The sequence below is a fragment of the Phaethon aethereus genome (assembly GCF_964289735.1).
Source record: "Phaethon aethereus genome assembly, chromosome: 17".
Taxonomy (NCBI): Eukaryota; Metazoa; Chordata; class Aves; order Phaethontiformes; family Phaethontidae; genus Phaethon; species Phaethon aethereus.
The window spans coordinates 9611188-9625755 of NC_138593.1; the positions used below are offsets into that span (position 1 = coordinate 9611188).

Genomic DNA, 14568 nt, shown 5'->3' on the forward strand with positions numbered 1-14568 from the left:
GCTGCTTTAATCAGGATACTGCTGGGAAGAACTGTCTGTATCATCTGTGTGTATTCTGCTGTATTAGTGACTATAGTGATGCAGTTATACCTTGCAGGTGGTGCAGCAGCCTCTTAAGGCAGGGTGGAGTCTTTACCCTATGCAAAAAGTCAAATTGAATTGGGTTGGGAAGTACAAAAGCAGTGTGGTGTAATGGGCAGAGTAGAGAACTAGGAGCTGGTAAGCCCTGAATTCTGTGCCTTTGCCGTGGACTTGCTGCGTGATGTAGCTATGTCATTTGATTACAGATTATTTTTTTTAAATCAGTGGCATCCCATTTTTTATTTCACAATGAGCAATAAATACAGGCATAATTTTGAATTCCCAGGCAAAAATACGTATCACAGGTGCCTGATTGCTGAAGTGCAGCTACACGAATAACGCAGGCTGCCTGTTGGAATCAGCAGCCCTGCATAAGAACAGAGTAGAGACTTCTAGTCTCTGCACCTGTGGAAGGGAATGAAAACTCCCGCTTTTGCCTCTAGGTTGCTTTGAGGCTTTCTTGTTTAGTGCTTGTATTTTTTTCATTGTGCTATAGAAATATACATATAAAAATTTAACACTCCAGAAGACCCTGCCCAAGTGATGAACAGGAGGTTTGATGTGCTATCTCCCTTCTCTCCTTTGTGAGTTCTCCTCATACAAGTGGTCTTGGGGTAATGATCTGGCGATTAAACACATGCTGATAGCAGTAATTGAATACTGATCCGTAACTGCCATGGCAATTTTTGTAAATTTGCCTGTCTCTCTCAGGTTTAATACTTAAGGTTTAAGGGCAAGTTGGCGTAACAAAGAAGAATGTGAGATGGATTTCAAAGCTCCATCCAGCACTCCGCAAATGCTTTTTGAGGTTTTAGGACCTGGCAAACTCTGCTTAATGATGATGTCTTGGCATAACTATCTGAAGAAGCCATTATGCTACAAACACTGATGTTTTAATCTTTTGAGGCCCTCTGACCTGTTAAATATGCCTGTGATCTATAAATGTGTAATCCAGCCCCTGGTCTTTGAAATCATCTCTCCTTTTGTGTGAGGGACTGTTCTGAAGATCAGAAGCCTGTAAACTTCTTATCCATTTCCAGTGGGAAAGAAGTAAGTTGCTGGAAAAAATTCCTTTGGCCTCCTGGCATGACGAGGTTCCCCAGTCTTCCCAAATCTCTCATTTTTTTTTAAATGTCCATTCTGCTCGCTTTCTGTCAGCGTCATTGTGGCACTGTCAGGCAAATAACTGGCTGATGTTTTACTAGTATTTTGTTCCCTCAGTAATATGGTTGTAGGGAGGAAGTACAGCGGTCTTGGCATGGCTGTAAATGGCTTATTTTGTACTTTTTTCGTCAAAGTAGATCACTGTAGGAAGAGCTGCAACTTTCAGCTTTGAAAGTTCTTGTCAACAGAAACCGAAAACAAACCAACCAACCCGTCCTTTTCCAGTAAAAGAGCTGGATAAAAGCGTTTGTTGTTCTGGTGTGTGTTTATCCCAAAGCGCTACAGTAACAGACAGAGCTATTGCTCTTCTTTATGGTTGGGAGTGAAATGGCTCTGTGCAGCCATATTGATTAACAGGTTATTGCTTTTAAGTGACTAGAAGCTAATATTTTAAATATTTTTAACTTTGGGAGCATAACACCCATGCTTAAGAAAGGAGAAACGTTTTCATGTGAGATGTTAGTAGGAGATGCTTTATCTGGATGCTGCCATCGCGCGCTTGTCCTCAGTGCTGTTTTTCAGAGTGACAGGGCAGTGGGAGTCCCCAGCGTCCCCTGCTGCCCGTGCCTGAATGGGACATTCAGTGTGGGCTTAAGGGAGGTGCTCAGCCCCCTCGCTGTGAACATCTCCCTGCGCCGCGGGGCTTGCTGCCCCGGCTGTCTCTGCAGAGTTTCCTGGCAGCCTTTGGCCTTGGGTAATTGGTGGGAAGGCATTTTGCACATGTGGACCTTTCTACCTCCCCAGCCCCCCTGATAAGCTGGATCTGGGGAGCAAATAGATTGTTGTTGGGTTGTGTTGCTTGTTTTTTGACATTTGAGGGTGCAGGCATCCCGTACCAGCTGCGTCTGCCACTTAGCGATCCTGAACCCGAGGATGAGGTGGGCGGTTTGGAGTTACACAGCTGCTGCTCTTCATCTTCCTCTGACATGTTACTTGTTTGTACCTTGGCTCCCGTGATGAGAGCAGGGTGACCTTGGGAGGCTGACAGCTACCAGAGCTTTGCTGTCTGGTGTGGAAGTGCTTACAGGTTGCACCTTCTGAAAAGGTGGAATTTATGTGCACTCTGTTGCAGACTGACAAAATGCCAGGGAGCCACCGCGGGACCAGCGATACTCCCAAGTTTTACAGCTGCTGGAGGTTACTCAAGCAATTAAAGTTGTGCTCTCATTTAGTCCGTACCTAGTGGTGCTATGTCATGCTTGTTGGTCCCATCTTCATCAGCACCCAGCCCTGCACCACCTTGTCTGACAAGCTCCTCAGCCCTTCCCTGACTGACAAATTTCAGAAGGAGGGAGAGGATTGTTTTCTTTTCTACCACTGCAATAAATAAAAGTTAGAGGAAAAGTAATGACTGCGGCTAGAGATGACAACTCTGCCTCTGGAGAGCTAGTAGTTAACACTGAAAAATTAGATGAGTGAATTAGATGCCTTGTTTAACTGGAGTTGTGCTCAGCTAAACTGATTGTCCCTGTATTTGCAAAAAAGTGAAAAATAAAACTGGAATATATAATTGTTTTATTGGCATCTTGTCTAAGCTGAGCATCTTGCTTAGACTTTGAAAAAGTTTTTGGTAGCATTGTTAATGTCAGTACTGTGGAAGAAATGCCTTTGAAAAGCGAAATCTAGCGTCTGCTGGAATCTTCGCTAAATAGCTAATTAAATTATAGTGAGTTTGTATGTAATGGGAATGCAATAATTCTGCTCTTTGTTCTAAGCAAACTTTGAGGCTTTGAGGTAGGAAAATAGGCAAATGTTTACTATCAAGTCAGCGATCTCTTACCTGAGGCATAGTTTGCCTGTTCTGATTCTTTTTTAATATCAGTAAGAGTCTGGCCAAGTGTTTTACCCCACAATGCCCTGATGCTTTCATCTCTCCCAGTGCTCTCTCACTGGAACCGCGCTCTTCTGACCATAGATCACAAATTGACCTGAGCGCGTTTGCTGGCTGCGTGACCAGATTGAGAGTGGTGTCCCTTACACAAACTGTGTCCTTTTTGAACCGAACCACTCTAGGCAGCTGTTATTTGCCACCATAACCTGTCGCACTGTTAGAAGGAAAGTGGAGCTGGCAGGGGTTGATGTTCGGGTCTATGATAAATGTTCCTCCAGCAGGAAATGTCATGGGCTTCCCGCAGTGAAATTCCCTGTGCTTTCTCAGTGGGCTTTGTGGAGTTTTGGGTTTTCTTGTCCCTCTTACTCTGAAACAAATGGAGTGTGCTCCTAGTGCATCGGTGCAAAGTGCAGTAGGGTGGCTTAAACGGGCTTCCAGTAGAGTATTATGCTTTGAAACACGCTAGAAACGTTGCTATGTCCAGTTTCTGTCCATGACTTGGTAGAGGGAACAGACACTTGCACCTGATAGATGGTGATTCCTGAAACTGCTCCATTACAGTTGCCTCTGACTAAGCCCTAAAGAAAGCCAAGTTTTTATTAGGGTGAGTTCTTTCCTGTGGGATGGGTAGGCTACAAGGATTGCGGACTGAAAGAGATGGGGAGAACTGAGTTTAAACCTAACCAAAGGATCTCTTTATGGGCTGATGCATTAGAATAGTTGCTCGAATGAACAATTACAAGAGTGAAAATGCTCTATTTAAAAAGAAAAAGGTGTGTAAATGGACTAAAGCAAAACAAAATCCACCTTGCATTTTAAAGGAGATCTATGTTAAAAAAATTGCAGGCTTCATTTGAAGCTTTAGAAATTTCCATCACTAGTTCATGCCTCTTAGTAGCGGGATTCTAGCATTTGTGTGATAAGATGAAGGCTGTAGAATGCAATTTTAATTTGTGAGGAACAAACTTTTCATTATTTCAGCTTATTTCTGCTTTGAAACATAGGGTTAATGAGCATATATCAAGGCTCTGTGGTTTATTGCAACTACTACAGCTCATCCAATTTAGAGAGACAAAGAGAAATAAAAGGGAAGTGGAATTAGCACAAGGAAATTATACAGATATGCGAATGACAGCTTCTGAATGCTTAGTGTGTAATTTCTCTTCAAGGTTCATGCAGATCCTCAAGGGATGGAGCATTTTGAAATTATTAGCTCTTCACATAGTAAAGCCTTCTTCCTTGCAGTCATGGCAACGACTCAAGCTCCTCTCTTTTCCCATCTCCTGAACCTTGGCAACAGGAGTGCCGCAGGTTTTTAATCTGCTTCTGGTTGGCTCTTCAGCTGCCCAATACAAATTCTGAGTTAAGGTAACTTTTACAAACGTAATGACCCATTTTAACTGATGAGAAAGGAGAGCTGCAAACAGAGAAAGCAGATAGTGACCTGGCTTGGTTAGTCTTAGCCCTCAGGTCTCAGGGTGCAGCAAGAGAGATTACTTTTGCCGGGGTTTGAAGCCACCCTTGCTGGCAAAAAGGAAACTAAAATTGGCTCAGTTAATACTTAAAAGGGGAACAAGATAAAATCTGCATTTCTTCTAGAACTTTATAGTAAAGGACTCGAGTTTATGTTTTGCTTTGTGGTTTTGTTTTTTTTTAATTTTACATTCCTTTCTTTAGTGTTTTCCCAGTACCTGTGATTTCACGATCAGCTTCTTTGTCACTGTTGTATTTGCATGGTCATAGTAGCGATTTCTTTTCAATTCTGAAATTTGTCCAGGCCTAGTAGCTACTAGTAGACTGCTGGTATTTCCATGTAGAATTACGTACTAAGTGTGTTAGCTAAATGGAGACTTAAACATGATTAGAAAACCATTGGGCTGTTTCCCCATTAAATGCACATGTCTGTGAGCCAAGCAAAGCATTTGTGTCATCTTCTGGGACAAGTATTCTTCTGGATTCCTGTCTCAAACTGTTTATTAACATTTTACCACTTGTCTTGCGTGTGAATTTTCAATAGCTGAAAGACAGTTATCTGGCATCTACAAAATAAATGGGGAGCATACTTGGAGCAGGAGACTCTTTCTGGTATAAATATGGTTGTTTTTTTCTTGCTGTTTGTCATTCAGACAGAGAAGTGTCTTTAAGTTGAAGGACATCATACAGAGACACTGTGGTCACTTATGTGGTGCAACTTTGACCGAAGAAAAGGAGAATTTCTCAAGGCTGTTCTAGCTTACTCTTCACAGAGAAAAGCCTTCCGCAATTTTTAAATTTGACTTCTTAGGACTATCACTGCATCCTTCGCAGAAGGTATTGCAGTAGATTTAAAACATAAGCTTTTTTTGTGTTGGTGGCTTTCAGATCAACAAATTAAGGTGGCATTTTCCCCATGACTTTCTTACATACATGTCTAAGTCACAGTCAGCAGATGAAAATAATTTAAATTACTTCTGCTTAATGTAAAAAGAATAAAGAGCGAAAAGCTATCTGCTGTTATTGTGGTCAATTTGAGACCAGAACAGCCAGAAGTACAAAGAGACCCTGGAGTCCGTTGTCAGTAATGAGGCAACAAGAAACCAGCATTGCCTCCTGCACTCTTGCTTTTCCAGGTGCCTTGACCGTCCCTTCTTCCTTCAGAAATGGTGTGAAGCAAGTGGTGTAGAGGAAGTTTCTGAAGAAGTAGACAGTTTTGCATTCCAAGACTGCTAGTCTGACATCTTCCATAAGATCTTACACTCAAATAACAGAGTCAGGTTTGTTTATGTGTATTTCTCATCAGTCTTTGTAGTTGGAACAAAGACTTCAAAGACTGGCTATGTTTGTATGGTCAATGCAGAACGTAACTTCATTACTTGGGATCTACACCTTCCTCATAAACCTTAAGCCTTTTTCTCCTGCTTTGGACAGGATACTGCTTAAAAAAGTCTCTGAAATGTGCTTGGCAGTGTGAGATTTGGCAAGAACATTTAACTGCTTTGAATAAGTCAGATAATCTGAGACATATTCTAGATCAACTGCATGACTGAAACTAGGGTTTATTACTGATTGAATGCAAACCTTTTTATTTGTGTCTATTAAAAAGCACTGTAAAAGGTAATGGTGATGTTGCTAAGGAACTGTTTACCTGCCAGATGTATCTGTATGATGCATGAGGTGACCATGGGAACCAATTTGGTGGCAATTATTTAAAGAAAACCTTTCACTGAAATGATATTGCGTGTATACTAAATATTTCTGCAGTTGCATTTGAAAAGCTTGTTTCTGGCAAAAGATACAATACCTAGAAATCCATTTAGGGAGAAGGGTCAGCATAGGTCCTACATAAAAAATACATTACTGGAGCCAGGTTTTTTGATGTATATTTTACAAATCATATTTTGAAAATAAGTAGGAAATCTGTATTGGGTTATCAACGTTGTGCAAATTTAAAACAGTTTGCTATGTATTCCTAGGGGACTCAGTCTTTCGCCTGACTTTGTTTTTCTTAAAAAAATTAATTACAGGTTGCTCTATTCCCCCCAGAGAACTTATTAGCTATGTGTCTCTCTCCAAAGAGTGTTTGGTTCTCATGAGATAAAGTGCCTTAGGCTAAAAGCTGCTGATTCCATTTCTGATTCATAAAGAGATTTTTTAAACTTATTTTTATCCTTACTGACATTTTTCATGAGTGATAACTAATAGCACTACGTTAGGATCAAGGCTGTTACGATATTGTCTAATAAAGGAAGCACATGTTGCACAAATGATTCTTCAAGGGTTGAATTTTACTTGAAAGGTTATGTGCAAAGATTATTTTCAAGCATATATGTCCAATTCAAAGAAAACTTTTCAAATTTGCTATAAGCATTGAAACTGTAGGAAAACCTCCTATTACTTGAAACAATTTTTGTGGAATATATTTACTTTAGTTGCCCTCAGGATGCTACCAAAATACATGTCCTAGTGGCATTCTACTGTAAACCCATGACGGTACCATTGCCATTTTAACCCAGTAAAGAATTATATAGGAAATCTGAGGTAATAGCTGGTGTAAGACTGCATTAGAATATGTTTATTTTTCCAGTTATGGCCCAGCTGACAACTGTCATCTACATCTGTGTAAAGTAATTAATAAGGAATCATTATAAAGAGTTTATGATGGCATGTAGAGTTTGTTTGGATAATGAAGACACATTTCAGTGTCAATAAAGAGGGGTGAGAATGATTGTGTTTCAGATGAGAAAATAGAGAAAATTGAAGTTCTCTATGGTTCTGGATGAATACTTGTATGGATCTGCTTTTAAAAAGATAGAGATTATTTCATCCTCAAATGATTGTAATTGGTCTTGCCGTATTTTTTTGCTTTTAAGTCACTTCAGGTTGCATGGCTCAGTCTGACTCTGTCTCTCTGCAGCTCTCAGACCAAGAATGATGTCATACCAATGCAAAGTGAATCAGTGTCTTTCAGAAAGACGCTTCAAGTCTTGTGTGTGTTCATTTACAGACATTGCAACTCGTCCTGGGGCTTTACTTGCAAGCACGTACAATAAGGATATTTTCAAGGCCTGTAACAACTCAGATTAGTTAGATGTATTCTTTTGTAAATCTGGAATATATTTATGCACGTAATCCACGGTGGGGCTGGAGAACATGTCCAAGTATAGAAAACAAGCTGTTTCTGTACTTGTATTTGTACATGTGAAGATATTTTAGTATTGCAGAGAGGAGAGTCCGTACAATTGCAGTGGAAGGATAATTAGGTAGACAGTAAAATTTTTCATAAGTTACTGTTTGAATGACATGCCTCATAAATTTGAATAAATAGCTTTAATGTGCACTGTAAAAGCAAGTTAGAAGTTGGCAATACATTTAGCGTCTTTTTTTTTTTTAAAAAAACGAGTTGTCTTTATTTTTCCTACGGTCAGGTGACTTGTGGGGTCAGTCCCATTTTTAGTGGTGAAGCGGGCCAAATGTTTCTCTCCCAATTAGCTGCAATGTGCTCACTTTGAAATAGTGGAGCAGAGAGGTTCTTTCTTACTCTGGGAAATGAACTTTTTTTCAGTGCTAGAAGTCCCCCTTTGGAACAGGATTATGATACACTGCTGGAACTAAGTTACAGAATCACTAGGTTGGAAAGGACCTTCAAGATCATCAATTCCAACCACTAATCCAGCGCCACCATGCCCCCTAAACCATGTCCTGAAGCGCCACATCCACATGTTTTTTGAACACTTCCAGAGATGGCGACTCCACCACCTCCCTGGGCAGCCTGTTCCAATGCCTGACCACCCTCTCAGTGAAGAAATTTTTCCTAATATCCAATCTAAACCTCCCCTGGCACAACTTGAGGCCATTTCCTCTTGTCCTATCACTAGTTACTTGGGAGAAGAGGCCAACACTCTCGTCACCACAACCCCCTTTCAGGTAGTTGTAGAGAGCGATAAGGTCTCCCCTCAGCCTCCTCTTCTCCAGACTGAACAACCCCAGTTCCCTCAGTCACTCCTCATAAGACTTGTGCTCCAGATCCCTCACCAGCTTCGTTGCCCTTCTCTGGACACGCTCCAGCACCTCAATGTCCTTCTTGTAGTGAGGGGCCCAAAACTGAACACAGGATTCAAGGTGCGGCCTCACCAGTGCTGAGTGCAGGGGCATGATCACTTCCCTACTCCTGCTGGCCACACTATTCCTGATACAGGCCACACTATTCCTGATACAGGATGCTGTTGGCCTTCTTGGCCACCTGGGCACACTGCTGGCTCATGTTCAGCCGGCTGTCAGCCAGCACCCCCAGGTCCCTTTCCGCCGGGCTGCTCTCCAGCCACTCCTCCCCAAGCCTGTAGCATTTCATGGGGTTGTTGTGACTGAAGTGCAGGACCCTGCACTTGGCCTTATTAAACCTCATACAGCTGGCCTCTGCTCATCGATCCAGCCTGTCCAGATCCCTCTGCAGAGCCCTCCTACCCTCCATCAATCAACACTTGCACCCAACTTGGTGTCATCTGCAAACTTACTGAGGGAGCACTCAATTCCCTCATCTAGATCATCGATAAAGATATTGAATAAGACTGGCCCCAGAACCGAGCCCTGGGAAACACCGCTTGTGACCGGCCGCCAGCTGGATTTAACACCGTTCACCACAACTCTGGGCTCGGCCATCCAGCCAGTTCCTCACCCAGCGAAGAGTAAACCTGTCTAAGCACGAGCCGCCAGTTTCTCCAGGAGAATGCTGTGGGAGACGCTGTCAAAGGCTTTACTGAAGTCCAGGTAGACAACGTCCACAGCCTTTCCCTCATCCACTAGGCAGGTCACCTGGTCATAGAAGGAGATCAGGTTGGTCAAGCAGGAGCTGCCTTTCATGAACCCATGCTGGCTGGGCCTGATCCCTTGCTTGTCCTGTACATGCCCTGTGAGCACTCTCAAGATGAACCGCTCCATAATCTTCCCCGGTAGTCTTAGTCTTCTTACTTGACAGTCTCTGGGCTTACCTGCTCTCGCCATCATTATGTCTACTGGGAGCTCACGCTATCCAGCTAGTGTTCAGCACTTTGTGCTAACTGGAAGGTCTGGGATTAATTTATTTAACAGTGTGTGTGTCTCCAGTATACTTTAAAAGAGAATGTATTATATCATTTTTTCTGTAGACAGCGACTCATTCCTCTTGAAGGAGTCCTGCATGATTGCTTCTTTGGAAGGCACAAATGAAAAGCGATTCTTGTAAATAGTGTAGTGACCAATTTGATTGTCTAAAGGTATTGCTTAATTAAAACTTCCGTTTGTCTTTCAGACACCACGAACATGTGAAAATTTTATCAAATTGTGCAAGAAGAACTACTATGATGGAACAATTTTTCACAGATCGATTCGTAATTTTGTGGTGAGTCTTGGACAACTCCTGTGTAATACTCAATATGTGATGTCCTCAAAATACTTATTTAGCTTAATTCAGTTTTAGTTTCTTCCACGCATGACAATTTGCAGTAGATGTATATTAAATATACCATCAGAACTAGGATTGTCCTAACTTAAAAAATTTGTGTTTACTAGTCTTGCTAACAACTGTCTTTGACTAATATTGGAACATCACTGCATTTAGTAGTGCTTTTGCTGGCATTCCAGACAAAGCCTTTGAGAGCCTTGGCAAGGCTCTTGTTACCTTCTGTAAGCTGTGAGTGGGTGGTTAATGAACAGAAGGAGAGGGGGGGGATGCTAATTTGGATAAGTAATACTGTGGCCTGTTGAAATCCCATTCAGATGAAACTTTAGAAAACAGCTGAATTTCTGGTTCAGGTTGTGGTAGTTGGATACTGTCAGATCATCCTTTCCTGAGTGTGCTCCAGGACTAAGCCCAGGCTTTCTTTGTGAAGGAGTTAAAGAGCACCTAGTGAACCAGAAAGTTGACTTTAGTAGTCAAAAATCTTTATTTACATAGGTACAGTCCAGGTAGCTTAGGATATTGTAGCTATCCTCTAACTTCCATTCAGAAGAATTAATAACCTGATTCTGAAGGCAGTGCACGTTTTTCAGGGGACATCACTGAATGGTACATTCCATCCTCTCATCCTAAAAAAATGTTTTTTCTTTTGACAGCACTGTATGTCTCAGTTCATAGTTAAATTCAGTTAAAGTTGTGTGCTGTAACTGTGAAGCTAGTCATGGCACACTACCTCTACTGGCATTAGAATATAGAATATTATTTCTGTAGATCCTACATATATATATATATCAGTCATTAATTCTGTTGCTGAAACATTGGTTTCACATGGGCATTTTTCCTACTGCAGGTAGTGAGGGGGATACTGGGAAATACAGATTCAGATACAGAAAATGTTCCATATTCCCTTGTTTCTTGCCCTCCCATCATGTGGAGGATTGGTAGCAAAATGTAAAGCCTTTTCATTTCCAAAAGTAAGGCATCATCAGTTAAAAAGCAGGTTACGACCCAGCACATAATAGGAAGGATGATCTGGTTAACTCATTTGAGACAGTTTATTTTCCCTATTTACCCACAAGAGACTTATTATTTTTATAAAACTGTCGTTCTGCTCTTGGATAAGTAATGTAGGAGGTGACAGCCAGCTGATAAAAGAAGGTCCAAATAAGTAGTAATGGTTTCCTCGTTGCTAACTTGTCAACCTGGTGCAATATAGAAGGAAGAAAGTTGAGCAGAATTGGCTTTTATGGATTGTATTTAATGTCTTTCACACAGATATATATGTAACCTATTGATTTTATTTACATTCTGCAGATCCAAGGAGGTGATCCGACTGGAACAGGAACTGGTAAGGCTGAGTTTGAATCAAGTAAACTGTCTCCACTTCATGCACTGTATTGTTACATTTATTTCCAGACACCTTGTAGATTAAAATTCTCTAAATGATGATATGTGTTACATTGTGAGTTTTCTGCTTTAAAGCAGAGATTTTATTGCTATATTTTTATGACCATTTTAACTATGCTCAAAATTTCATCTGATCTTCTCAATCTAAAACTTGGGCACTCTTCCATGTAGAGTTCCTGTTGGATCTTTACTTCCTTTTTCTTCCAGAAGGTAAATAAAAATTATAATTCTTTTACAGCTAGCCTTCCAGGGCAAAGAACAAAGCAAGAAACACATTCATGCAAAGTTGCTTTCAAATTCAGCGTTAATGAAATACTTGAGACCTACCTCAGAATTAGTGAGTGGCCAGGTACCATCTGTTCTCCCAGCTAGTTGCCTTGTAAAGCCCAAGCTGCTCTTTTTCTAACTTTTAGGGATCACTGTTACTAAATTCTTCTGCCTTTCTCCCTTAGTTGGAGATCTGCATAATAACCATATCAGAAATGGTCAGGAGACACAGCAGCTGAAGGGTCCTCACAGCATCACCCACCACAGTATACATGTCATGTAATATCTCTAGTTGCCGCTGTGAATTTGCTCATTTTCCCCTTGCACCTTTTATCTACCCACTTGTAGATGTCACCAGCCTCCACAGCTCTTCATCACCTGGTCCTGTGGGGTTCTCTGCATTTTTATTCTAGTTCATACATGTGTCACTTGTATATGCAAGCACTATATTCTTCTGTGTGTGCTCACAGGTTATCCAAAAAAGATGTCTTTGTAGTCGTTAAATACTTCATCTCTATTTACTTTGTAAATAATGTTATTGTGAGTGCCCAACAGCTTTTCTTCTACTGCATGCGATAATTAGAAGTTGCATACTCTAAGATTTGAGACTAGTTAAAGGATCTGTGTTTTGATGGGAAAAGCCCATTAACAAGATTTGTTACGGTATATGCTTGGACTATCAAAAGAAATGTGATTTGATTTTGTTGTAAGGAAAGTTTCAGTTCAAATCCCAAAAGACATAATTAGGAACATCTTTTAAAATGAGAAATTAAAGAGGTGTCAAGAGACAGGAGAAATTTAATGGGTTGACTGAGACACCTTTCACCCTTGTAGGGTGGAGTTCAGATCCTGCTGTGGAATGAAAATTAACTTGCTGGTGTCGTTCTTGTCTCTGTGCAAACGGTAGAAGTATTGTAAGACAGCACAATTAACAGTTGGCAGAGGACTGGCAGTGCAGCTGCATTGAAGGTCAAGACTCAGCTCTACTGGCAAAGCAAGTAGGAAGTAAAATGCAAAATAAGCCCATAGGAGAAAAAAACGCCTTATGTATATTCTTTTATTTAAAAAAAAGAGTCTAATGACCTCTATTCCTCCTTGTCATTCTTAATTAAATATTCATATATGGCAGGCAAGATGTCTTGCAAACATCTGTCAAGACTATTAAAGTTCTAATAAAATGGACAGTGTACACTCAGATATGAGTATTGCAGATTTTTAGAGACTGTTTGGAATTATTGTAGAGCCCAAATGATGCAACTATCTTCTTTGCAACTTAATGTTTTTTATTTTTTGAAGACAGCTTACTTATCCTTACTTAATCACTTATTGAATATGATAATATCACAAGAAAATGTTGTATATGGACAGGCTGATTTCTCTTGAACTGTCATGCCAGAGTATTTAATACTTGCTTAAGTGAAGCTGCTTAAGACAGTCCACAGAGTGCAAGTAGTCTGTCAGGGTTTGTTTCTGACTACCTAATAGGTCCTGGGCACTTGAATGGGAGGCAGGAATTTCACTTGCTGTAAGAAGGTGCCCAGACGTAAGGTCCCTGTCTGGCTTTACGTTCTCTCCGCAGCAGTGTGGCCGGAGGGTACAGCTCAGCAGCGGTTTAAGAACATGGCAAACGTAGCGATGCTTTCCCAGGCACTCGTGGTGTAAAAGTTTGTAAAAGTGATCACAAGCATTCATGTTAGGAAAGCTTTGGAGTAAAGCACTGGGATTCAGTACTTTGTACCTTTTTTTACCTGGGTCTCGTATGTTATTTGCAGTCTAAATTCCCTTTTTTATTTCTTCTGGCAGCTGGAAGGAATGTCAGTATTTCTTTGCCTCACTGCTTTTAGAAAAAAAAAAAATTCAAAGATGCATCTTTGAAAGCTAGAAAGTCCATAAGATTTAACGGTCTTTAGAGGTTTACTGGGGGAGTAAATAACCTGACTTCTGTAATATGAGAGTAGAACAGGGCTTTCTTCACAGATGTTTCAATTGGCAATAGGGAAGACTATTTGGAGGTTACCCTTTAAACATCAATATTTTAAATGGCCAGAATTGTTTCTGTTAGAGCCTTTTGTAGGAAGACTTCAGGAAAAAAAGAACATCCTTCGTTTCCTCTTCCACATAGAGCCTTCTGCTTTGACTGAAATTTTCTGGCTAAGAGGTTTGGGATAGTTGTTTGTTTGATTATTTAAATAAAACAACCACCTTTTCCAAACTGATATGGAGAAGGTGCATTAAGCCTGTATATATTTTTGTTGTGTTATATTTATTTAATCATTCCTGTTCATCAGCTCAGGAACTAGAACAGACTTGTTCAAAAATCTTCCCACCATTTGGTTTCTGTCATCTGACATTCATCCCATGTTCAGCAACAGGTGTCAGGTTTATGGTTGCAGCTCCCAAATGCTTAGATGGTCACCCACTCCATTGCTAACTAAGCCCAGGACAGGTCGGCTTCTGGGTGGATTTGGGCACATTCAGTACAACATGATGTAAGGTTACACATCATATGTACATAGACTGCAACTGTGCTCTCGCTCACCTAGGTAAGTGCGCTTGTGTTCTGGAAACATTTCACAGATGTAAAATGCCAAGCTGGTTGTCACCGACTGTCCGCTTCCATGGCTACTCCAGCTGAACAGTCCATCTGTAAGCAGCTCTGATCCTTATTTCTTTTTTATTTGTTATTCAGCACCCCAAAGGTGTCCTTTTTGAGTCTCTTGTTAGGCTGTCGTAAAAGTAACTGTGACCCAGCAGACATGTGAAGGACAACTGGTTCCTGGTACTCAGCTGTTAACTTTGAGGTGGAGGAGGGTGAAAATTAGCATTACGGCGTCTAGAAGTTGCGGTACCACACTGGGAAAAGAGTGAGGAATAGTTTTACCTTAGCTTATCTGACAGAGCTGCATTG

The 14568-nt window shown here is 41.0% G+C and overlaps 1 protein-coding gene across 2 annotated transcripts in view; it reads left to right on the forward strand.

Annotated features, from left to right (window-relative positions):
- PPIL2 (peptidylprolyl isomerase like 2) overlaps window positions 1-14568 on the forward strand; it is a gene marked incomplete at both ends in the record, with an annotated part of 74235 nt that overhangs the window by 38414 nt on the left and 21253 nt on the right. For both annotated transcript variants that reach the window (XM_082007897.1, XM_082007898.1), the window contains 2 exons: window positions 9840-9929; window positions 11301-11334. In XM_082007897.1, coding sequence (XP_081864023.1) covers window positions 9840-9929; window positions 11301-11334 — 124 coding nt within the window. The remainder of the gene's footprint in view (window positions 1-9839; window positions 9930-11300; window positions 11335-14568) is intronic.